The 24,222-nt window shown below is 55.5% G+C and overlaps 3 protein-coding genes and 1 long non-coding RNA gene across 8 annotated transcripts in view; 3 read left to right on the forward strand and 1 right to left on the reverse strand.

Annotated features, from left to right (window-relative positions):
- The window catches only part of Notch4 (notch receptor 4), a 26,891-nt gene extending 10,455 nt beyond the window's left edge, over window positions 1-16,436 (forward strand). The window contains exons 11-29 of one of the 3 annotated variants that reach the window (XM_031348390.1): window positions 870-1,029; window positions 2,210-2,355; window positions 2,584-2,736; window positions 3,618-3,735; window positions 3,941-4,028; window positions 4,549-4,699; window positions 5,087-5,271; window positions 8,274-8,526; window positions 8,724-8,836; window positions 9,885-10,408; window positions 10,843-11,226; window positions 11,322-11,497; window positions 12,066-12,285; window positions 12,432-12,504; window positions 12,621-12,759; window positions 13,699-13,994; window positions 14,316-14,463; window positions 14,914-15,011; window positions 15,169-16,436. In XM_031348390.1, the coding sequence (XP_031204250.1) occupies window positions 870-1,029; window positions 2,210-2,355; window positions 2,584-2,736; window positions 3,618-3,735; window positions 3,941-4,028; window positions 4,549-4,699; window positions 5,087-5,271; window positions 8,274-8,526; window positions 8,724-8,836; window positions 9,885-10,408; window positions 10,843-11,226; window positions 11,322-11,497; window positions 12,066-12,285; window positions 12,432-12,504; window positions 12,621-12,759; window positions 13,699-13,994; window positions 14,316-14,463; window positions 14,914-15,011; window positions 15,169-15,780 (4,037 nt within the window). In that variant the 3' untranslated portion in view covers window positions 15,781-16,436. The remainder of the gene's footprint in view (window positions 1-869; window positions 1,030-2,209; window positions 2,356-2,583; window positions 2,737-3,617; window positions 3,736-3,940; window positions 4,029-4,548; window positions 4,700-5,086; window positions 5,272-8,273; window positions 8,527-8,723; window positions 8,837-9,884; window positions 10,409-10,842; window positions 11,227-11,321; window positions 11,498-12,065; window positions 12,286-12,431; window positions 12,505-12,620; window positions 12,760-13,698; window positions 13,995-14,315; window positions 14,464-14,913; window positions 15,012-15,168) is intronic. The other 2 variants (XM_031348391.1, XM_031348392.1) reach the window with 2 other exon arrangements.
- LOC116075336 lies at window positions 16,427-21,217 on the reverse strand. 3 transcript variants are annotated; one of them, XR_004112529.1, is made up of 3 exons: window positions 21,040-21,217; window positions 17,113-17,535; window positions 16,427-16,768 (listed from the first exon to the last, which is right to left on the reverse strand). It is a non-coding gene; the product is annotated as an uncharacterized LOC116075336 (long non-coding RNA). The 3 variants fall into 3 exon arrangements; XR_004112528.1 differs by lacking the exon at window positions 21,040-21,217 and adding an exon at window positions 20,077-20,300; XR_004112527.1 differs by lacking the exon at window positions 21,040-21,217 and having other exon boundaries at window positions 17,113-17,573.
- On the forward strand, window positions 17,609-19,562 carry Gpsm3 (G protein signaling modulator 3). The gene is made up of 4 exons (XM_031348415.1): window positions 17,609-18,058; window positions 18,231-18,333; window positions 18,512-18,711; window positions 18,981-19,562. The coding sequence occupies exons 1-4, from the start codon at window positions 18,020-18,022 to the stop codon at window positions 19,116-19,118; spliced, it is 480 nt and encodes a 159-aa protein (XP_031204275.1). The 5' UTR covers window positions 17,609-18,019; the 3' UTR covers window positions 19,119-19,562.
- The window catches only part of Pbx2 (PBX homeobox 2), a 5,097-nt gene continuing 919 nt past the window's right edge, over window positions 20,045-24,222 (forward strand). The window contains exons 1-9 of the mRNA XM_031348397.1: window positions 20,045-20,558; window positions 21,341-21,414; window positions 21,625-21,872; window positions 21,956-22,146; window positions 22,293-22,428; window positions 22,516-22,669; window positions 22,980-23,068; window positions 23,340-23,426; window positions 23,548-24,222. The exon at window positions 23,548-24,222 is cut by the window's right edge and continues 919 nt beyond it. Of these exons, the coding sequence (XP_031204257.1) occupies window positions 20,338-20,558; window positions 21,341-21,414; window positions 21,625-21,872; window positions 21,956-22,146; window positions 22,293-22,428; window positions 22,516-22,669; window positions 22,980-23,068; window positions 23,340-23,426; window positions 23,548-23,640 (1,293 nt within the window). The 5' untranslated portion in view covers window positions 20,045-20,337 and the 3' untranslated portion in view covers window positions 23,641-24,222. The remainder of the gene's footprint in view (window positions 20,559-21,340; window positions 21,415-21,624; window positions 21,873-21,955; window positions 22,147-22,292; window positions 22,429-22,515; window positions 22,670-22,979; window positions 23,069-23,339; window positions 23,427-23,547) is intronic.

Below are 24,222 nucleotides of genomic sequence, written 5' to 3' on the forward strand. Positions count from 1 at the left end.
TCACACCACACCACACACACACACACACACACAACACACCACACACTCACACACACACACACACACCCTCACACCACATACCACACATAACACATACATCAAATGCACACACACCCATATACATTGCACATACCACACACACTCAAATACCACATATCACACACATGCTCACACACACCACACATCTCATACACATACACAGTACACACATACACACACATCAAATGCACACACACCCATATACATTGCACATACCACACACACTCAAATACCACATATCACACACATGCTCACACACACCACACATCTCATACACACACACAGTACACACATACACACACACAGTATACACACACATACCACTCACACCACACACTCACACACAAACACAGTACACACACATACCACACACACACCACACCATACCCACACACACACACTACATACACCCTCACACCATACACTCACAAACACAGTACACACACATACCACACACACACCACACATAACACATACATACGCATATACACACATCAAATGCACACACACCAATATACATTGCACATACATACACACTCAAATACCACACATCTCACACACACATACCACACACATACACATCTCACACACACCACATACACCATATGTACACAAACACCATAACACACACACTCACACACACACACAGGATGCAATCATACACACACACTCGGAGCACAGTGAGGAACAGCACAAGGACAAGGCCTCAGGAGGAGAGAGTAAAGAAAGGGCCATGAGGAAGCCACACCTGGGAAGCGGCCTTTGACCCCTCAGGACACAAAGGGACTTTCTCTCCTCTTAGACTCATCTCCCCGAACCCTCCCACACAGGTCAACTTTGTGAGGTCCCCTTGTGCACCCCCAACCTGTGCCGACCTGGACAGCAATGCCAAGATCAGGAACACAGAGCCCCCTGTGTCTGCCCTGATGGGGGTCCTGGCTGTGTCCCTGCTGAGGACAAGTGCCCCTGCCACCATGGCCATTGCCAGAGGTAACCCCTTCCTCCCTCCCATCAGCCTCCTCCCATCAGCCTCCTCCCACCAGCCTCAGCTAGGACAAACAGCAGGGGGCAAGGGGCAGGGGGCAAACCAGTGGGATATGACCAATGGGAGAACAGGAAGGAGCAGCAAGCTGAGGAGAGGTACCTAAGGAGGGGAGGTTAGAGCATCGCAAAGGAGGCAGAAGAGGGTCAGAGCACAGAGGAGAGTGCAAATGGCTTCGTCCCTCCTTACATTAATACCCATGGGCATCTTTGTGTGGACACTTCCCAACACAGAGCAAAACAGGTGTGTTACCACATGCCTGTAATCCAGGGAAAGGCAGATGGGTCTGCAGCAAGGGCACGCTCAGCTAAATAGTGAGCTCTGAGGCTGGCCTGTGCTACGGGAGACCCTGGAGAGAAAGGGATAGGGTTAAGGGAAAGGAGAGAAAACAAGGGGAGGGGGGAGGGGGAGAAAGAAGGGAGGGGAGAGGGAGAGAGTGTGTGTGTGTGTCTAGTCGATAGAGTGTCTCATCCACAGCTACATAGTAATTTGGAGGCCTGGAGGCTAGCCTGAGCTACCTTAAAAAAAAGCTACCCTCCCTGCTTTTTTCCCCTTTCTCTTCCTTCCTTTCTTTCTCTTCTTCTCCTCCTCCTCCTTTTTTGGTTGTTTTGTTTTCGAGACACACTTTCTCAGTATAACCCTGGCTTGTCCTGGAACTAGCTCTGTAGACCAGGCTGGCCTCAAATTCACAGAGCTTCTCCTGCCTCTGCCTCCCCAGTGCTGGGATTAGAGGCGTGCACCACCACAGCCCGGCTGAGATGTTTTTGTAAAGGAAGTGGGACTTGGGGAAACCTCAAAGAGGTTACAGTGGTTAAGAGTACTAAGCTGCTCTTGCAGAGGTCGGGGGTTTGAGTCTCAGCATCCACGTGGCAGCTCAGATCCATCTGTACCTCCAGTTCAGAGGACCTGACGTCCTCTTTTGGCCTCCACAGGCACCAGGCACAACATGCTGCCCAAATATGCGTGCTGGCAAAACACTCACAAACATTATAACTAATAAGCAAAATAACTCTCAGTGGGAAGAGAAGGGGGCTAACAAGGCTCTCGGAGCCAGAACAGAGCTGGTCTAAGGGTGCAGTCAACAAAGGGGAGGGGGACAAGGACCCTTCGCTTCTTCCTTATGACCAGATCCTCCTGTGTGTGTGACGAGGGCTGGACTGGACCAGAATGCGAGACAGAGCTGGGTGGCTGCATCTCCACACCCTGTGCCCATGGGGGGACCTGCCACCCACACCCCTCTGGCTACAACTGTACCTGCCCCGCAGGCTACGTGGGTGAGTCTCCCCTAGACCACATACACACCAGCCTGGAGCCCTACTAATCACACCTGTGGCTGTAGCCCAACCAATCGCACCTGTGGCTGGTGGCTGCAACCTCTTCGAGGAGAATTGGTGTGTGCCGTGGGGGGGGGGGCACAGGTGACTCTTGGGGGGTCACATGGGGCAGGGAGTTACAGGCGAGGCGAGCAGGAAGACGTTTTCAGAGCTCACCTGTTCCCTCAGGGCTCACCTGTAGTGAGGAGGTAACAGCTTGTCACTCAGGGCCCTGTCTCAATGGTGGCTCCTGCAGCATCCGTCCTGGGGGCTACTCCTGCACCTGCCCTCCGAGTCACACAGGTCCCCACTGCCAGACTGCCGTGGACCACTGTGTGTCTGGTAAGAACTGTCCTCAGTCTGAGCCACAGCTGGTTACAGGGGGTGGGGGGGCTGCGGGAATGGAGGGATGGAATGTTGCCCTGACAATTCATTTTCCTAAAGATCTATTGATTTTATTTGAGTATGTTGTAGCTGTCTTCAGACACACCAGAAGAGGGCACCAGATCCCACTGCAGATGGTTGTGAGCCACCATGTGGTTGCAGGGAACTGAACTCAGGACCTCTGGAAGAGCAGTCGGTGCTCCTAACCACTGAGCCTAACCACTGAGCCGTCTCTCCAGCCCCTGCTCTGATATTTCAACTGTAGGCTGGGGATATAGTTCAGTAGTGGAGGGTATGCCTAGGATCCATGAAGCCTTAGATTCAATGACCAGCGCCACAAGGCATGGTGGTGCCCACACGAATCCCAGCCCTCAGGGGGTGGAAGCAGAGGATCAGGAGGTCAAGGTCATTCTTAAGGGACCCTGTCAAACAAATACATTAGAGGTTGAGAAATGGTTCTGAGGATCCAGGTCCTTGCCGCCAAGCCCCAAGACTCCTGTGGCAGAAGGGAACTGACCCTTCAAGTTGTCCTCTGACTTCCACACATCCACTGTGACAGGCACAGAACCCACCATATAAATGTAAAGGTGTTCATGTGTGTGTGTGTTTGTGTGTGTGTGTATATATATATATGTATATATATATGAATAATATGTATAAATGTACATCTATGTATTAAATAAATGGATAAATATAAAAAACAAATGTTAACAAATAGCTAACTAGACAAAAGTAAGTTGTGCCGGTGAGAGGTTTGCATCCTTCGTGTCGCGTGTGACCAAGGTCACAGGCCAGGTGACAGGCATGGAACCCAAGCCCTCACAGACTCCTCTCTCCAGCCTCGTGCCTCAATGGGGCTACCTGTGTGAATAAGCCTGGTACTTTCTTCTGCCTCTGTGCCACTGGCTTCCAGGGGCTGCACTGTGAGGAGAAGATTAACCCCAGCTGTGCAGACAGGTAAGCTCCCCCCCCCCCAGGAGCAGAGGAACCCTCAGCCTCCCCCATACCCTCTCTACCTATCCTTGGGCTCCGTGCTATCACAGTTCCCTGCCCTGTGGCTGCCCCTCCCCCACGATCTCCCCACAACCTCACCTGTTACCTCACGTTGCATGCTTCTGTCTGCCAGACCTTCTTCCTCCAATGCTGTCTTTGTCTTGTCCAGCCCCTGCAGGAACAAAGCAACCTGCCAAGATACACCTCAAGGGGCCCGCTGTCTCTGCGGCCCTGGCTATACAGGAAGCAGCTGCCAGGTGAGGTGCCATAGGCCAGATGTGTCAGTGAGAGAGGCTGGAGGGCTCTAGGTATTGGGAACTTGGGATCTCAAGGGTAGGCAACGGGGAAGCTCGGACAGATGTCCACATGAAGGGACGTATGGATGTCCAGGAGCATCTCACTTGGGTGTGAGGTAAAAGAAGGAAAGAAAAGGTGGGCCTGTAATCCCAGCTCTTGGGAAGCACAAGCAGAAGGGTTAGGAGTTCAAGGCCAGCCTTAGGTATATAGCAAGTTTGAGGTCATCCTGGGGTAGATGAGACCCCTAACCTCCCCACACACACACATACACAAAAACCTTCGGGTAGGGGTGTGTGTGGGATGAATTTCCCATGATGGAGGCTGTTCTGAAATGTGAAGCCAGAGATCAGAGAGGGTCACCAGTCCGGGCCATTTTCGAGCAAGTCATCCTAGAAGGGATGCTGAGGGAGCTGCAATTGGAAAGGTTCCTCTCTGAGTCCCAGAAAGCCTTCCCATCTCCCATTCTCACCCAACCCTCAGACGCTGATAGACTTGTGTGCCCGGAAGCCCTGTCCACACACTGCCCGATGCCTCCAGAGTGGGTCCTCCTTCCAGTGTCTGTGCCTCCAGGGATGGACAGGGGCTCTCTGTGACCTCCCACTGTCCTGCCAGAAGGCTGCGATGAGCCAAGGTACCAGACCCAGGATTAACAGAGCGGCGGGGAGGGGTGTCCCTCAAAACAAGCACACAACTTGTGTCCCAGACAAAACAGCCAAGACTAATTTATTCTACAGTTCAACACCCACGACAGTCCTACATTGCTCCACTTTGCTATTACATTCAAAATCAACAACTCCAGTTTAATACAACCACTAGGGCCATGCCTCACCTGGAGCCACTCAATCCTACCAGGGTCAAAACACCCCTGGAGTGAGCCAACATAACCCAAGGGCACCAATATGTCACCCTCGCTGTCTCTTAGGGAACACTGTGTCGAGGGCGGGGGTTGGGGGGGAGTGGGCCAAGCATCCTCCCAATGCACTTAGCTGCATCCCTCCCTGCCTCTCTGTCTTTCCAGGCATAGAGATCTCTGACCTGTGCCAGAATGGAGGCCTCTGTATTGACACGGGCTCCTCCTATTTCTGCCGCTGTCCTCCTGGATTCCAAGGCAAGTTATGCCAGGACAGTGTCAACCCCTGCGAGCCCCAGCCTTGCCATCACAGAGCTACCTGTGTGCCCCAGCCCAATGGCTATGTCTGCCAGGTAAGAGGTCTAGAGGAGTAGAGATGGTGGGGGCGGGGTGTGAGGATCTAGTTTATCCAGTCCTCTTCCTCTAAGCCGGGCACCCAACCACCCACTGGGTCAGGCCACGCCACCTCATAAGAATTTCCCTATGCTATTTTCACTTCCTCTAACCCCCACCTTGATACCAACATCAAACTCCTGCAACCTCTGCCTCCTCATCTGTCCTTCTGAGGGCTCAGCCTTTAACCCGCTTCCAAGGGGAAGCTGACCATCCCTCCCTGATTAACACCCTCTAGGGACGCCCACTTCATTCCCAGAATCTATCGTCCCACCTGGTTCTCAGGCCACAGCAGCTCCTGTCCCCACTGTCCTGCTCCCTGATCCAGTGTCCCAAAATTGTTTCTGAGCTTTTGAGCCTCATCCCCGTCCTGCGGATTTGCCTCCGGGGGGCCTTCCCCCCCCCTCTTCCTTTGCACTGGGACCTGAGTTAGGGGAGGGGTTTCTTCTCACTGGTCCAGGTCGCCATCCGGGAGAGGAGCTGTTGGGATCATAGCAGAACCCCATTTAAATCCTATGCTCAGAAACTCAATTTTTTTAAATACTTTTTTTTTTTAATTTTGCACGTATGAGTGTTTTGACTGTATGTGCACCACATGCACGCCTGGTACCCACGGAGGTCAGAAGAGAGATTCAGATTCCTTGAAACTGAAGATGCCGATAGTTGTGAAGTTCCATGTAGGTTCCGGGAATTGAAATTAGGCCTCAGTAAAAGCAAACAATGCTCTCAGTCAGAGGCCTCTCTCCTGCCCCTAGGAACTGCTGATCCCCAGCTTACCACTGGCTTAACTTTGGGCATTGAGGGTGTCAGATCCCCTGGAACTGCATTTACAGACAGATATGAGCTGCCATGTAGGTACTGGGAATTGAGCCCAAATCCTGTATAAGAGCAGCCAGCACCCTAACCACTGAGCCATCTACACACACACACACACACACACACCCTAACCACTGAGCCATCTACACACACACACACACACACACACACACACACCCTAACCACTGAGCTATCTACACACACACACACACACACACACTTTTTTTTATTTTAAATTACATGTGTGACTATCTGTGTGTGGGTATGTGTGCATAAGTGCAGGTGCCCACAAAAGCCAGAGGCATCAGGCGCTGGGTTACAGGCATCCGTGTGCTAACCTAAGTGGGTTCTGGGACTGGGACCTAGGCCCTCTGCAAGAGCAGCATCTGCTTTTGTGTTCTTTTGCTTCGTGGGTTGTTTTTTCAAGACAGGGTTTCTCTGTATAGCCCTGGCTGTCCTGGAACTCACTCTGTAGACCAGGCTGGCCTTGAACTCAGAAATCTGCCTGCCTCTGCCTCCCAAGTGCTGGGATTAAAAGTGTGTGGCACCACCGCCCGGCTTGCTTTTGTGTTCTTAACTGCTGAAGCGTCTTTCTACCTCCCTATCCTTACTTCTTCCTTACCCACCCTTTTCTTCTTCCTCCCTCTCTCCCTTCCTCCCTCCCTCCTTCCCTCCTTCCCTCCCTTTCTTCTTCCCTCCCTTCCTTCCTTCCTTCCCACCTCCCTCCCTCCCTGCCTTTCCTCCCTCCTTCCCCCCCTTCCTCCCTCCTTCCCTGCCCTTCTGCCCTCCCTTCCTTCCTGAGGCAAGGTCTCATGTAGCCCAGGCTGGCCTTGAACTCCTTTATGTCGCTTTGGATGATCTCGAACTCTCCTGCCTCCGTGAGGTCAGTGCTAGGACTGTAGGTATACACCCCCCACGCCTACTTTATACGGTTCAGGGGATTGAACCCAGGACCATGTGTGTGCTAGGCAAACGCTCTACCCACCATCATCTCTAACCCTTATGCGCCTTTCCAGACATAGAGAACCAGGGTAGGGATGACCCTGTTTCAAATGTGAAGAGAAGTGTGACCTGATTAGTGAACCTCTGTACACTCATTCACCTCCACTTATGAAACGCCCTCCTCCAGTGGTTTCCAAAATGCCCTCCGTGCAATCCCTCCAGTCTCTGGGCCACTCCCTGAATCCTCTTGACTCCCAGCGCCTCCCTTCTGGCTTGCTATCCGGCAGAAGCATGGTGCTTATGACTTTGCCCGAGCACACAAGAACCACAGCGTGGGTCTGGACAGAGCCAGTCTTTCTTTAACCCAAATGTCACTTCACCTTCTTGGCAAACCATTTCATTATCTGTGAGATGGAAATCAAAGAGATAATATTTCCTCAGGGTTGCTAAGAGGATGGTTTAAGACTGCACACAGCTTACACAATCAACGCCAACCCTCTCTCTCCTCTAGTTGACCATACTTCCTAGAAATGCCGACTAATTTTTATCTCCCCTTCATCTGTACTACTTAAAACACGGCCTGGCCAGCTAGGAAGACAGCTTAGCCAAGATCCTCCTAGACAGACGATCTGAGATCAGATCCCCAGAAACCCAAGCCCACAGATGGCAAGACAGAGGCAGAAACAGGCAGACAGCCTGGCCTAAATGGCAAAGTTCCCAGACAGTAAGAGGCCCTGTTTCAAAAAAAAAGCAGAAGAGCCAGAGGACTAACAGGGAAAATGTCCTCTGACCGCTACACACCACGCATGTGCACAAGCATGCACACACACACACACACACACACACATCTGCATGACACAAGTGGTAATCATCAGATCTCCATATAACATGCACATGCATGCACACACACAGAGGCACGAATGATCCAAGTGAGTAATCATCAGACACCTATGGTTCAATGCATGGGAAAGGCTGGAGGGTAAGTTGGTATGAGAACAAGGTGTCCCCCAAAATGAGGCAATGCTTGGTGGCCACATTGTTTGGGACTAAGAATTGAGTTCTGTCACTGAACAATTGCATGTCAGGTACGACATGCTGAGACAGGCTGCGATGGATGAGTGAGAACTTCAGCTGTTGAGGCTGGAGGCTGGCAGACCACCTTGAGCTCCGCTCATCCATCCACTGGCTCCCTCTGTGTCTCCAGTGTGCCCCGGGCTATGAAGGACAGAACTGCTCAAAAGTACTCGATGCTTGTCGATCCCAGCCCTGCCACAACCACGGAACCTGTACCCCCAGGCCTGGCGGCTTCCACTGTGCCTGCCCTCCAGGCTTTGTGGGGCTGCGCTGTGAGGGGGATGTGGATGAGTGTCTGGACCAGCCCTGCCACCCCTCAGGCACTGCAGCTTGCCACTCTTTAGCTAACGCCTTCTATTGCCAGTGTCTGCCTGGCCACACAGGTAAGGCCTGGGATCTCAATCCAGGACAATCCTGATGGTCCCTTCCCAAAGGGCAGCCTCTCTTCTCACCCTCTGCCTCCACACCTCTCCCCTTAGAAGTCCCCAGCATCTTCTTGCCCACATATCATGTGCTGAACCAACTGTCAGGAGGCAGCCACTGAAGCCAGGTGTGACCTCCAATCTCACCCCTACCACAGGCCAGCGGTGTGAGGTGGAGATGGACCTCTGCCAGAGCCAGCCCTGCTCCAACGGAGGGTCCTGTGAGATCACAACAGGACCGCCCTCTGGCTTCATCTGCCACTGCCCCAAGGTAAGTGATGAAACACCCACTTCTCTCTTCTCCTTATATTGACAAGAGTTAAGAAGAACAGACCCAAGCCGGGCAGTGGTGGCGCACGCCTTTAATCCCAGCACTCTGGAGGCAGAGGAAGGTAGATTTCTGAGTTTGAGGCCAGCCTGGTCTACAGAGTGAGTTCCAGGACAGCCAGGGCAACACAGAGAAACTCTGTCTCAAAAACAAAAAACAAAAACAAAAAACAAAACAAAAAAACACCAGACCTAGAACCCTAGGGCATTGAGTGGGGAGCGCTGGAGTCAGAATTACTGGAGAGGGCCCAAGTTCACCCTAGTAAGTGGCTCTCAGAAACAGTCATGGGAAAGGCAGAATCAGACAGTAGCATGGTGCAATTCCGTAATCCCTGCCTCTGGGCATCAAGGCAGGAGGATGAAGAGTTCCAGGTCATCCTTGACTACACAATGTATCTGAGCTGGAGAGATGGCTTAGCAGGTAAGGACACTGGCTGCTCCTCCAGAGGTCCTGAGTTCAAATCCCAGCAACCACATTGGTGGCTCAACAATGAATCTGAGACCAGACTCTCATCTCAAAAAGCAAATGAAACCTCAAACCCCACCCTTCCAAGAATGGCTTTAGACAAGATCTCTAAACTCTGTGCGGGGAAGAGGTGTGGGTGAGGAGCTCCGGGGAGAAACTGGTTGACAGCCTTGGTTTGTGACAGCGGGTGTAACCTTCTCTTCTCACCCTAATGTTCTTGAGCCAAACAAACCCAAGCAGGGCAACAGCAAGCTACCTTCCTCCTAGGAAACAGGAGAAACGACACAGTGATCAGTCCAACTGCACATGGCTGCCTAGCCACACTTCCCCCAGCCCCACCAAGGGCAATGTGCCAGTGTATGCAGTTAGCAGGGGACCTAAGGACAGCATCCCTTACAAGGGACTCCATGCTCTCTGAGGTCCCTGTTCTATAGGATAGTCTAGAACCCTCTGTGCCATGTTCTCCTCGCTTGCTTCAGGAAAGAATAACGCAAGGTCCCTTCACATTCTCTTCTCTCGGCCACAGGGTTTTGACGGCCCCACCTGCAGCCACAAAGCCCCTTCCTGCGGTATCCATCACTGCCACAATGGAGGCCTATGTCTGCCCTCCCCTAAGCCAGGCTCCCCACCCCTCTGTGCCTGCCTCAGTGGCTTTGGGGGTCCTGACTGTCTGACACCTCCAGCTCCACCAGGTTGCGGTCCCCCCTCACCCTGCCTGCACAATGGTAGCTGCACCGAGACCCCTGGGTTGGGCAACCCCGGCTTTCTATGCACCTGCCCTCCAGATTCTCCAGGGCCCCGGTGTCAAAGGCCAGGGGCAAGTGGGTGTGAGGGCCGAGGTGGCGATGGGACCTGTGATGCTGGCTGCAGTGGCCCAAGAGGGGACTGGGATGGGGGGGACTGTTCCCTGGGAGTCCCAGACCCCTGGAAGGGCTGTCCCCCACATTCCCAGTGCTGGCTTCTCTTCCGGGATGGGCATTGTCACCCGCAGTGCGACTCTGAGGAATGTCTGTTTGATGGCTACGACTGTGAAATCCCTCCAACCTGCACGTGAGCCTGGGAATGAGGGGTGGGATAGGGGTGGGGGTGGGGGAAAATACATGCCTGAGTTACAGAATGACCAGCATTGGACTCCCAGAGAGTTTCCACGCTAAGAAAGACTCCAGTTTCCGACCCAGGGGGGTGGAGTGACAGACACTGTGGGACACAGGCCTCAGCTTCTCTCCCCCAGCCCTTCTACCATAGAATACCTCCCTGGCACGCAACACCCCCACCCCCACCCCAAGAGGAAGGGTCTTGGATCCTCTTTCTGAGACAGGGGCAGGGCAGGAGGAACGGTTGGCCCCAGTCAACGGGGGTCAGACATCGGGGTGTTCGGCCACCATCCTGAGCAACCGAGGTCTCAGAGGCAATGGAGTGGCCGTGGTTCTCTGTGAAGATCGCATTTGAGAAGGGTGCCGAATCCATGCCTCCTCTGCCCACAGCCCAGCCTATGACCAGTACTGCCGAGATCACTTCCACAACGGGCACTGCGAGAAAGGCTGCAATAGCGCTCAGTGTGGCTGGGACGGGGGAGACTGCCGACCCGAAGGGGAAGACTCAGAGCGGGGGCCCTCCCTGGCCCTGCTGGTGGTGCTGAGCCCCCCAGCCCTGGATCAGCAGCTGCTTGTCCTGGCTCGAGTACTGTCCCTGACTCTGAGGGTCGGTCTCTGGGTGAGGAAGGACGGTGAAGGCAGGAACATGGTGTTCCCCTATCCTGGGACCCGGGCCAAAGAGGAGCTAAGTGGAACTAGGGACTCCTCTTCGCGGGAAAGACAAGGCCCTCCCACTCAGCCCCTGGGCAAGGAGACAGAGTCCCTTGGTGCAGGGTAAGCCAGACATGGAAGGGTGGGGGCAAATAATAGCTCTTTGGATGGAGCAGGGACTAGACAGAGGTCCCTGAAGTTCCTTTCCTTTCCCACAGGTTTGTGGTGGTGATGGGAGTCGATTTGTCCCACTGTGGTCCAGAACATCCTGCGTCCCGCTGTCCCTGGGACTCTGGACTCCTGCTGCGCTTCCTCGCAGCAATGGCCGCGGTGGGAGCTCTGGAGCCCCTGCTGCCTGGACCCCTGCTGGCTGCTCACCCTCAAGCAGGGACCAGTAGGTGATCCCCTACCATCGCCCTTGACCTTAGCTCATTCCGTCTCTGGGAGAGATAAAACTAAAACCCAAAATGTTGTGTGGGGGGAGCTTGGCCTAACACTTCTTTGGAATGAATCTCCCCCTGGCCCATCCATTTAGTGGTCTCCTTTCCCGTTTCCCTGAGAACTTTGTACCAACCTCTGGTATAGCCCGACAACCAACCTTGGGTTACCCTATATGATATGATACGAAACGCCGAGCGGTGGTGGTGCACGCCTTTAATCCCAGCACTTGGGAGGCAGAGGCAGGTGGATCTCCGAGTTCGAGGCCAGCCTGGGCTACAGAGTGAGTCCCAGGACAGCCAGGGATACACAGAGAAACCCTGTCTCGAAAAAAAAAAGAAAAAAGAAAGAAAAAATGATATGAAACTACCACATCATAACATATCCTATGAGCTCTCCTCTAAGCATGTTAACTGTTAACACATTTAACTACAGGAGACAGGGGAGGAAATGGAGGCAGGCTACTCCACTGGCCCAACCTTACGAAGAATGAGCCCCTCTTGTGACTGTCTCTCTCCCACCAGGGCCCGCTGCCAAGCAGCTTCCCTGGCCCATTTTATGTTCACCAGTAGCTGGGGTGCTTCTCCTGGCCCTTGGAGCTCTTCTCGTCCTCCAGCTCATTCGGCGCCGTCGGCGGGAACATGGGGCTCTGTGGCTGCCCCCTGGTTTCATTCGAAGGCCTCAGACACAGCAGGCACCCCACCAGCGGAGGCCCCCACTGGGCGAGGACAACATTGGCCTCAAGTGAGACTTTTTGAGGGACTGGGATTCCGGAGGGAGTGCCCAAAGTGCTAAGCACTACTCCTGCAGAAGCGGAGGGGTAGGAAGGCTTCCAGAAGTGTGGGAGATGCTGACTGGCCTTAGCCTATCTACTCATTCACCCCATCCAGGGCTCTGAAGCTAGAAGTGGATGAGGATGGAGTGGCCACGGGCTCGGGCCCTGAAGAGGGAGAGGTAGGCCAGGTGAAACTGTGTGTGTATATATGTATGTATGGGGGGGCGGGCGGGAGAGATGGTATAGAGGGGACGGTGGCAAGGCCAACTCAATGACCTTCGCTTGTCCTTGCTCCTGCCCCAAGGCTGAAGAAGCAGCCTCAGCCTCCAGGTACCAGCTTTGGCAACTCAACAGTGGCTGTGGAGAGCTCCCCCAGGCTGCCATGCTGACCCCTCCTCAGGAGTGTGAATCGGAAGTTCCGGATGTGGACACCTGCGGTCCTGGTACACAACCAACCTAGACCAAGTTGTGGTTGGGGTGGGGTGGGGTCCTACTCTCGACCATTTTAGAAGCAAAGGCCATTAGTAGCCATCCAAACTGGAGCCTTAGCTCTCAGAGCAGAGGCCCCAGAGAGCACAGCTCCATCCCGGCATGTGTCAGCAATACCAACTCAGACTCCTGGCAAACTGAGGCACAGAGCAATGCGACCAGCCCTCTAGGTAAGGCTGACTCAGGTTCAAGCCTCAGACACTGGGAATTAAAGCCTCCCAGATCCTGTCACTGATGAGAAAACTGGGCCTCAGAGAGGCTGATGAAGGCACTAAAACAAGCCAGTGGGCAGTGGCGCACGCCTTTAATCCCAGAACTCGGGAGGCAGAGGCAGGCAGATTTCTGAGTTCGAAGCTAGACTGGTCTACAGAGTAAGTTCCAGGACAGCCAAAGCTACTCAGAGAAACCCTGTCTTGAAAACAAAACAAAAAACAAAACCAGCCAACAACAACAACAAAAACCCCACTAAATCAAGAATCAACACTTGGCTGGCATACACCTTTAATCCTAGCAGGAAGGTTTTAGTCCTAGCACAAGAGAAACAGAGGTAAGTGGATCTCTGTGAGTTCCAAGACAGTCAGAGCTACATAGTAAGAATCTGTCTCAAGCACCCCCTCACCCCCAAAAGGCAGAGCTTGGCAAAGATGGCTGCCAATTCCCCCAGGGGCACGTTATCCTTTTTTTTTTTTTTTTTTTTTTCGGTTTTTTGAGACAGGATTTCTCTGTGTAGCCTTGGCTGTCCTGGAACTCACTCTGTAGACCAGGCTGGCCTCAAACTCAGAAATCCGCCTGCCTCTGCCTCCCAAGTGCTGGGATTAAAGGCGTGTGCCACCACTGCCCGGTTACCATTCTCGTATCCCTTTGACTGGCTTGGTACCCATTCTCATCCACAGATGGTGTGACACCCCTGATGTCAGCCGTCTTCTGTGGGGGAGTGCAGTCCACGACTGTACAGAGACTGGGGCTAGGAAATCCAGAGCCCTGGGAACCACTGCTGGATAGAGGGGCCTGCCCCCAGGCTCACACCGTGGGCACTGGAGAGACGCCCCTGCACCTAGCTGCCCGATTCTCTCGGCCAACTGCTGCCCGCCGCCTCCTTGAGGCTGGAGCCAACCCCAACCAGCCGGACAGGGCAGGGCGCACCCCACTTCACACTGCAGTGGCTGCTGACGCTCGGGAGGTTTGCCAGGTCGGCACATATCGGGGTCCCTAAAGGAAGTAGGAATAAGCTGATGTAAAATGGAGAGGTCTTCTCTGTGGTTTGACAAAAAGGAAACAGATTGAAGACCTGAAAGAGGAAGGTGGCAGGTATCGACCGGCTTCGGGGTTGACAGGCCTATAACCCCAGCACTGGGGAGGTGGGGGTAGACAGATCTCTGCAAGTCCCAGACTAGCCGGGACTGCAATACACGACTTTGTCTCAAAACAAAGACAAGCAACAAAAGTGTGAGGAGCCTGACCTAGAAGCCCAGAGTAGCCCAGGGGTCACAGGCCTTTTCTGTCTCCCCAGCTCCTATTGGCCAGCAGACAGACTGCTGTGGACGCCCGCACAGACGACGGGACTACACCTTTGATGCTGGCTGCCAGGCTGGCCGTGGAGGACCTGGTTGAAGAATTGATCGCAGCCCGAGCAGATGTGGGAGCCAGAGATAAAAGGGGTATGCATGAAGCCGTTGTGTTATCGGAATGTTGGGGAGAGCCGAAAGGAGGTGAAGTTCAAAATACAGGCGCGGTAGGGACAGGCTAGAGGCTCCTTGGCTTTGGCAGTATGGAGAGCGAGTTTCCCCATCACTGTTAACTGCACACCTTGTCTCAGTCCATGAAACGGGAATGGAAGAAGTACCGGCGAGAACGGGATGGGGGATACTCGGGTCCCACCGATCCAGAACAATACCTATTGTCCGGCCCGCGCGCCCGTGACGTCACCAGGGCAACCCTTGCAACCGACTGTCGGTTGCCAGGGCAACGCTTCCCGCCTCGGAAGAATCCAAGGCGCTCTCTCTCCCCTACCCGCCCCGACCAAGGCCAGAACCCGTGGGAAACTAAAACGTAGGAGTCTGACACCCCCCCCCAACTGCGGGGTAACCGGATCCCACGTGGTATCCTAGGAAAAACTGCACTGCACTGGGCCGCTGCTGTGAACAACGCCCGAGCCGCCCGCTCTCTCCTCCAGGCTGGAGCGGACAAAGATGCCCAGGACAGTAGGGTGAGCCACGTCGCAGCCCCCACCGAACAAGCAAACGCAGGGGAATCCAGCAGGCTCGGAGGGGGCGGGGCCCAGTGTGGGGCCGGAGAGCACGGACTCGGGTGGGCGGGGGCTCCCTGACCGTCCCCGACCCCGGGCTTTCGGGTCTCCCCCGCAGGAGCAGACGCCGCTGTTCCTGGCTGCGCGCGAAGGCGCCGTGGAGGTGGCGCAGCTGCTGCTGGAGCTCGGGGCGGCCCGGGGACTGCGGGACCAGGCCGGGCTGGCGCCGGGAGACGTGGCCCGCCAGCGCAGTCACTGGGACCTGCTAACGCTGCTGGAAGGGGCGGGAGCGAGCACGCAGGAGGCCGGTGCGCACGCACGCACCACGCCGGGGGGCGGGGCCGCGCCGCGCTGCAGGACGCTGTCTGCGGGAGCGCGCCCGCGCGGGGGCGGAGCCTGCCTGCAAGCTCGCACTTGGTCGGTGGACTTGGGAGCGCGCGGAGGCGCGGTGTACGCGCGCTGCCGGAGCCGATCTGGAAGCTCCGCAGGCCCCTCCGTGCGCGGTCGCAGGCTTTCCGCGGGCTCCCGTGGACGACGCGGGGCTAGGGCAACACAGGATGACTGGCCTCGCGACTGGGTGGCCCTGGAAGCCTGTGGCTCCGCCTGCAGTGCCCCGATCGCGCCTCCCAGCTTGACCCCGTCCCCAGAACGCGGATCCCCTCAAGTAGCCTGGGGCCTTCCAGTCCACCAAGAGCTTCCCTTAAACTCGGGTGGAAAGAATCAGAACTAGGCAGCTCCATGGAAGGAAGGAAGGAAGCGACACGGATGAGTCTGGAAGACTCCGGACTTTTAAGGCCAAAATAACCGTTATGCCCACTTGTCGTCCCCATAGAGTACGCACAACAATGGGAAGAGGGTTTAGGATGCCCGGATGAAATATGTCGTGCTTTTTCCCCGGATAATAGGGCAGCAACAAGAAGACAAAGTGGATTTCGAGAATCCCTAACCTGGAACCAAGAACTTTGAGCAAATTGGGTGTAAAATGTTTTTGTTTTGTTTTGTTTTTGTTGTTTTTCCGAGACAGGGTTTCTCTGTATAGCCCTGTCTATCCTAGAACTCACTCTGTAGACCAGGCTGGTCTCGAACTCAGAAATCCGCCTGCCTCTGCCTCCCAAGTGCTGGGATTAAAGGCATGCACCACCACTGCCCAGCTGTAAAATGTTCCTTGTGTATGGTTTCCCCAAAGGAGCCTCTGCTATCTACTGCCTACAAGTAGCTGGCAAATATTTATTGAGCACCTACTATGTGCCAGGTGTTGTGTAGCTGATGACTCTTTGCCCTCTACCTCCTCACAAGGAAACTGGTGCAGGGATGAGGCCATGTTCTCTAGTCACTGCTCTCTCTGAGCACCCCGAAATCATGAATAATAAAGCTCATTTGAAGTGCTACTTTATTTTCCAAGGGTCTAAAGGGCGTACAGTGTTTGGGAAATTCAGTACTCCAGATTTATTCATATAGGTAGTGGGGGAGTTAAATATAAAAGGCAAACTGATAATCTGGGGATCCCAGTTCATCCGGGATATCACTGAAAGTGAGAATCTCCAACAGTCTTAAAATAGACAAGGTGATAACTGTCCCTCACCCAAGGGCAGGTAGCTGTAAGTCCGTGGCTTTACCTCAATGCTGATAAGCCAGGAAGCATTCTGCAAGATTAGTCACCATTTGTAGAGTATTCACCATGTGCCAAAGTGCCTCGTTACAATTAACACTTAGTAATTCTGTGAGGTAAATGACAAGCAGCTGAGATGCCTATTCAACAGACCAGAGCTCACTTGGCCTCCAAGTTCTCCCAGCAACCCCCAGTCCCTACCTGTCACAGGGTATGGCTATACCCTACCCCCTGCCCTGAACTTTCCTGAACTGCCCTTCCCCCAGAGGCTCTACCCTATATAATCCAGACATTCTGAGTACCCACTCCCTTTCTGTGTGTTCGCTCTCTCACTAGCACTCTCTCCTCCCCCCCCCACCCCCGCCTCTTACACTTTTATATGCTTTTCTGCTTTTATTTTCGCCTGGATTGGCTCACTACATCAGCAGAGAAACCTATTACAGTCCACCTTACCATTTCACACTATGGGGTTCTCTTCATCTAATTTCATGCCCCAAGTCACTGGGCTCCAACTTCATAGGGCGGACAGTCCTGCTCCTTTCTTGGGGCTACTAGAACTGATTGAAGGCCGGGCTAAGTTCAGTATTCCACTCTCGAATCCCTAGGCAACTCTTCCCCCCCTTGACCCTTGTCTACACTAGCTCGGCCACCAGTAGACATTCCCTCATACTGTCGGCTTGGGGGCAGTGATAACTCTTCGGTCCCAGTCTCTGGCTACTTACTGTGTGTTGGGCCAGTGTTAGGGCCTAAGGTGTATTGCGAGCAATGCATCCGGGGTCAGCAAGTCTTCTGCTCCCCTCTAGAACCCGGCCTTTCTTTCCGTGACCCAGTAAGTCAAGAGAGATGAGAAGGGTCAAATCCTACATCAGGATCAGCCTTAGGGAGAGAAGGAACCTGGTTTGGGGGAGGGGGATCCCGAAGAGTGAAACCACTTCCTGTGTTGTAGCTAGTTCCGGTGTTGACAGAGAAGCGCTGAAGGGGAGGTGGGGATGGAGGAGCAGTGTGGCCGGCTAGGGGGTTACTGAGGCTCTGGAGATGAGCCAGCAGGAATCTGCCCCGTCAGGAACAAGCTCCACTCCTGCAGCTGGAGTTTCTCCCGGTCCCTGTCCTCCCCTGGGGCAAGACAGGTCAAACTAGCTGTTTGGGTGGGAAAAAGAGGATGGAGGAAGTAGACAGAGATGGGCGGGGCCCATGGGGGGGCTGACCAGGAACCCAGCTTCCTGCTCAGTACCCAGGCATCCAGCCCCCAGCTCACCCCCACCCCTTCCAGCCCCCATTCCCCTCAGGAACCCAAGGTTCCAGGTCCTCCTTCCAAATTCCAGCCACCCCACCCCATCAGTGTCACTCCACAAGTCCAGGGATGGAGGCCGAAAGACCCCAGGAAGAAGATGGTGAGCAGGTGAGCTGATGGGGTGCCCGACTGGGGGAACCAACCCAGGGAGAAGGGACATGTGGGACCTAGTGACGGGTGGACACAGGAGACAGGAACAAAAACACAGGGGAAATGGGTCGCTGGCCTAGCCGTCCGCCCCCACACACCCCTGACTGGGATGAACATGTCTCCATCTTAGAGTCTCCCGCAGGATGATCAAGGCTGGCCCCCTGTGAACTCCACCTCTCGGCCTTGGAGATCTGCTCCTCCCTCCCCTCCTCCTCCTGGAACCCGACACACAGGTACCCCACCAACCCTGGAAAATCTAGACCCCATCACCCAGGCTACCCCATCGTAGGTTCACTGTCCATCATGCCTGCTGGTCCCTAACCCAGTGTACCAGCTCACCTGTCCCCACCCCTTGCTACTCCAATCTGCCATAGCCTCCGGGTCTGAACCCTCCTCCCTCCTCTCCCATAGCCCTAGGGCCCCGTTCTGGCTCCCTGCTCTCCCTGCAGACTGAGCTCCTTCTGGACCTGGTGGCCGAAGCCCAGTCCCGACGCCTAGAGGAACAGAGGGCCACCTTCCACACCCCCAAGGTCCCCCCAAGCCTAGCCCCAACCCCACCCCGGCTTCTTGAAGACAAAGAACAGCTCTACAGCACTATCCTTAGTCACCAGGTAAGGTACATCCCACCCCACTTTACCCTCCCACCCCAGCCCCACTCCACATGCACCCATGGAGGCAAGACCCAGGTCTCCTAGCTGGCCTTCTGCTTGAGCTTGACAAACTTCTCTCTCCCTAAGCAGATGTCCTTTGGTAAACCTGTATACCCCCATCCCCATCACAGATTTCCTCTCTGCCCCACACCAACCAACTCTGGCCCCTCGAACCCCAAACCATCACAGGCTACCAAGCAAGGTCCTTCTCTCTCCCTCCACATCTCTAGTGCCAGCGGATTGAAGCCCAACGGTCCGACCCACCCCTTCCCCCCGGCGGGCAGGAGCTCCTGGAGTTGCTGCTCAGAGTTCAGGGTGGAGGTCGAATGGAGGAACAAAGATCACGACCTCCTACACACACCTGCTGAGACCCAAGCCCCTGATTAGCCCCTTCTCTCTGGGACTCAAAGCTGGGACACTCCCCGAAGGTCTTCAACCCTGTTTAGCAGGGATACCAGAGACTGAAGATCAGGCTAAAACTGCAGTATTTACCACCCACTTCCCCTGGGGACTGGACTTGGGACAAGTCCTCTAACCTTGAAGATAAACAAGGTAGGCTGGACACGACTCCCTAGGACACTTTAGAGTCTCTATCCTGAGCTGTCAAGCTACTAAACAGGGTGTGAGGGCTGAGGCCTGCCCCTGCCTAGTGAAAAAAAAAAAAGGAAGAGTAAGACAATGTCCAGCACTAGTGCCCCGGCCCCAAGACAGAGGGGCCCAGGGCGGTGAAGCGCCCCTATCCCCGCCCCCACCCTGCTGCTGAGTCTGTCTGTTGTTTTGGTTGTTATGAATAAACATAATTCCCCTCTGGATTGAAGACTGGTATCTGGGGGGTACAAGGTGGGTAGGTGAGGCCTGGGGCAGCCGCTCTCCGCGATCTGGCCAGAGGCCAGCTCCCCTCCCTGGCTGGTTAATTACTGGCTCATTAAGCAGCGGCTGGAGACCTCCCTAATCATCTCCCCCAGCCCCCAGTCTCCCGGTTTTAATTAAGTCGAACAAGGAGGGGAGTCATTAGAACAAGAAATATGAACCGAGCTGTCGGAGAACATTCCAGAGGCCGGAGTCCGCACCACCCGACGATGGCCTCGGAACCCAGGTGGCCGGGGCACCCACCCCAGCGCCCGCTCGGCCAGCCCGGGGGCCAGCCCAGTCTCCGGCGGACCGCCCGGCCGCTCCCCGCCTCCACCCGCCGCCGCCCGGCCTGCGTCTCCCCGCCCCCGGCTCCTCCCCGTTCCTCCTCTCCTCCCCTCCTCTTCCTCCCGCTCCCCTCCCCCAGCCGCCTCCCTCGCTCCCCCTTCTCCCTCCTCCCTCCTCTCGCACACACACCCCCGCTTGGGCCTCCTCTCTCTCTCTCCCTCTCCGGCTCCATTTTCTCCGCCGCCGGGGGCCGGGGTCTCCTGTGGGGGTGCCCAGGCGGCACCCCGGGTCTCCCCTTCAGTGCCGGGGTGAACCCCCGAGGGGAGCCGGGAGGCGGGCTGCCGGGCGGGGTTGGGGCGGAGGGAGCAGCGGCCCCGGCGAGTTTGGGGGGGAAGTCACCAGGCGGGGGGAGGGGCGAGCAGGGAGGGGGCCTCAGGGCCCCCCCCAGCTATGGACGAGCGGCTGCTGGGGCCGCCTCCTCCGGGCGGGGGCCGTGGGGGTCTGGGGCTGGTAGGTGGGGAGCCCGGGGGCCCTGGCGAGCCTCCCGGTGGCGGAGATCCCGGTGGGGGAAGTGGGGGGGTCCCGGGAGGCCGAGGGAAGCAAGACATCGGGGACATTCTGCAACAGATAATGACCATCACCGACCAGAGCCTGGACGAGGCCCAGGCCAAGTGAGTGCCCCCACCCCGGGACCCCGCTCACAGCTCTGAGTCCTCCGCAGGCCCCCCTCCCCCAGGGCCCTCTCTGAATTCTTGCAACTCTCTTCTCTCCTTAGTGTTCTCTCAAAGCTTGCTTTGCCCCTAGGCCCTAAAACCTCCACGGAGGGAACCCCAGGTGGTCTCGCTCCCTCCTAACCTTTTGCTGACCCCTACAGTCTACGCCGGCCCATCTCCCGGCTCCCAGACTTAGAAACTGTTCTCAGCCGAAGCTGTCTTCCCTAACTCTCCCGCTAGCCCACCCCATTCTCCACGTACGGATCCGGGATCTCCACACATTCCCTTCCACCGAGGTCGGGGCCTCGGAGAGTCCTCAACAGCCTTTCCCTGCCCAGCCCATACGCTGTACTGAACTCCCAGGTAGCAGGGCACCCCGTTTCCAGGCCCCCTACCGCCTCACGCTGACAGCCTCTGTTTCCCCTACTCCGAAACCTACCTAGTCACCTTTATTTCTTCGGTCGTCCCTAGATCCTTTCTCCATCTTTTTGCTTGAACCATCCCTCTTAGCCTCAGCCCGCCCATAGTGACTTTAGCCCCATTGCCTGTATCTTCTGCTTCCTGTGGCCCAGCCGCTTCCGAAGCTGTGACAGCTGATCTCAAGAACTACCCCTCCTACTGCACTCTACCCCCATTCCCATTCACCCCCTCGCAGATCATGCCCCCACCTTGCTGCACGGCACCCCTCTCGTCTCTCTCCTGCCTGCCGCCTGAACTCTTTCTCTCCTGTTTCTCCTAAGGAAACATGCCCTAAACTGTCACCGAATGAAACCTGCCCTGTTTAGTGTCCTGTGTGAAATCAAGGAGAAAACTGGTACGTGGTGGGTGCCCCTCTGATTCTCGCTTCTGGGAGCAGGACTCTACCTTAGGGGTCAGAGTTTGACAACTTGAAGCCCTGAGGAAATTGAGCGCCACCGAGGCTGCTTGAGAGGAAGTGGGGAAGGGAAGCCTGGAGCCCGGGTCTGAGCTTTGACGGGGGAGAGGGGGGCGAGGGGTTCCTTAAATCCGCTTGCCTGCCTGCTAGGCCTTAGCATTCGGAGCTCCCAAGAGGAGGAGCCCGTGGACCCACAGCTGATGCGCCTGGACAACATGCTTCTGGCAGAAGGTGTGGCTGGACCCGAGAAAGGGGGAGGCTCTGCAGCAGCAGCTGCAGCCGCTGCAGCCTCCGGAGGTGGCGTGTCTCCGGACAACTCCATCGAACACTCGGACTATCGCAGCAAGCTTGCCCAAATCCGCCACATCTACCACTCAGAGCTGGAGAAGTATGAGCAGGTGAGAGGCAAGCAGGTGAGGTGGCCCAGACACTAGAGGCCCCAAGCCCACAGGGCTCCTGTACAGCCTACCTGCTCCGACAGGCGTGCAATGAGTTCACAACTCACGTCATGAACCTGCTGAGGGAGCAGAGCCGCACGCGTCCGGTCGCCCCCAAGGAGATGGAGCGCATGGTGAGCATCATCCATCGGAAGTTCAGCGCCATCCAGATGCAGCTGAAGCAGAGCACCTGTGAGGCCGTCATGATCCTGCGCTCGCGATTCCTGGATGCCAGGTGGGGCTCAGAGACTCCTGAGCCTAGGCCTCCCGCCCCGTACCTGGTTCCCTCCCATGCCTCTCCAAGACCCCTGGGCTGCCCCGTTAGCCAGAAGGGCACGATAATGATGCTAGATTTCTGACATGCTCAATGCTTCTCTGCAGACGGAAACGCCGGAACTTCAGCAAACAGGCCACGGAGGTCCTGAATGAGTATTTCTACTCCCACTTGAGCAACCCTTATCCTAGTGAGGAGGCCAAAGAGGAGCTTGCCAAAAAGTGTGGCATCACCGTCTCTCAGGTACTCCAGGGGTTCTCGGATGTCACTCGGAGACGGGGTCCGGGAGACAGGGTTCCTCTGCCTGACCCTCCTCACCCAACACCGCAGGTTTCCAACTGGTTCGGTAACAAGCGAATTCGCTACAAGAAAAATATTGGGAAGTTCCAAGAGGAGGCGAATATCTATGCTGTGAAGACGGCCGTTTCCGTCGCCCAGGGGGGCCACAGCCGCACCAGCTCTCCCACGCCCCCTTCCTCTGCAGGTGGAGCCCACTTGCCCCGCTAGCTGGCTACTTTGTCTGTTTCTGGCCTTTGCTTCCACTTCTCTCTGTGCCAGATGATAACAAGGAGGACTTTCCTGGGGGCAGGGTGGGGGGGAGAGAAGACCAGGCTTAGATGTGATGGTGATGTCAAAGGCCTTAAGTAGGTAGCCTGTTCTGAGGGTGGGCCGGCTGCTCTCTGGGTAGTCTGCATACACTTCTGGAAGCTAAGCCTTGGGTTTATCTCCCATCAGAGAGAGAACCCTGTGTTTTGTTTTGTTTTTTTCTCTGATTCTCTCTCTGCCCTCCCAAGGCTCTGGCGGCTCTTTCAATCTCTCAGGATCCGGAGACATGTTTCTGGGGATGCCCGGGCTCAATGGAGACTCCTACCCTGCTTCCCAGGTCAGAAGGCCCACCTCCTCTTTTCTCTTTCTTTGCTGTGTGCATGATGGGGAGGCAGGTATATGTGCGACTGCGCACATGTCGACATCACAGGGCAACTCTGTGGGGTCAGTACTCCCATCATTAAGTGGGCGAAGCTCAGATCACCAGGCTGTACTTGACAAGCACCTTTACCTGTCAAGCTGTGCCACTGGTCCCATATCCTGCCCCACCCCAAACTCACAAGGCCCCCTCTAAGGCTGTGTGTCATGCTTTTCTTTGTACCCTGCAGGTGGAATCACTCCGACACTCGATGGGGCCAGGGAGCTATGGGGATAACATTGGGGGAGGCCAGATATACAGTCCTCGAGAAATTAGGGTGAGTGAGTCAAAGGGCCTTGTTGCCTCCAGCTTTTGGCAGGAGTGTGACACCCCCCAAAACCCCCACCCCACCCCAAGCACTGGGGCTTCCCATTCTGAATCTCATTCTCTTTTACCAGGCCAATGGTGGCTGGCAGGAGGCTGTGACCCCATCCTCGGTGACATCCCCAACGGAGGGACCAGGAAGTGTTCACTCTGACACCTCCAATTGACCTTGCCCCTCAAGGTCACAGGGCTGGGGGCTCCCACCAGGCGACTCTTGAGGACTCTGGGCATCTAGAGGACAAACCCCACAGAAGCACAAAACAGAGGGCGATTGGGGTTGTGCCTCCCCAACCAGACACTCGGTGCTGGGGTGCTGGCAACATGGCAGGGGAGTGGGGTGTCCCCGTTTCTTTTTTTCTTCTTTCTTTTTTTTTTTACCGTCTCACCAGACACAGATACCTATTTCTCAGATATCTCTCTTAAATCCACAACCTAACACCAATTGTGTGTCTTGGGCTCCCCTACTTCTGTTCCCCACCCCACTTATATACTCTGGAATCTGGAGACGTCAGCCCTGCCCGACCCAGAGATGCCAAAAATGGGGACAGAGGCCCTGGGCCAACGCCCCTCCCCCATGCACCCCCACCCTCTGCCCCTCCAGACGGCTTTATTACCTCATACGCAGCTCATCTTAAACCAATAGAATCGCTCGGTGGACAAGAGTGTCTGACTCAGATATCTACCTCGGAGGGAGTTTCTGCTACTTTAGAAAGTTGTTGACCAGGCTTTGGAGTTGGACCTTTTTTTTT

This window comes from Mastomys coucha, unplaced genomic scaffold (genome assembly GCF_008632895.1).
Source record: "Mastomys coucha isolate ucsf_1 unplaced genomic scaffold, UCSF_Mcou_1 pScaffold3, whole genome shotgun sequence".
Lineage (NCBI taxonomy): Eukaryota > Metazoa > Chordata > Mammalia > Rodentia > Muridae > Mastomys > Mastomys coucha.

What these genes read in the sequence shown, in the direction of transcription:
- Gpsm3 (XM_031348415.1), top strand. Translation starts at nt 18,020, where the DNA reads ATGGAGGCCGAAAGACCCCAGGAAGAAGATGGTGAGCAG. An exon ending in TCCTGGAACCCGACACACAG is followed by an intron (nt 18,334 to 18,511) that starts GTACCCCACCAA and finishes CCTCTCCCATAG; the next exon opens with CCCTAGGGCCCCGTTCTGGC. An exon ending in GCACTATCCTTAGTCACCAG is followed by an intron (nt 18,712 to 18,980) that starts GTAAGGTACATC and finishes CCACATCTCTAG; the next exon opens with TGCCAGCGGATTGAAGCCCA.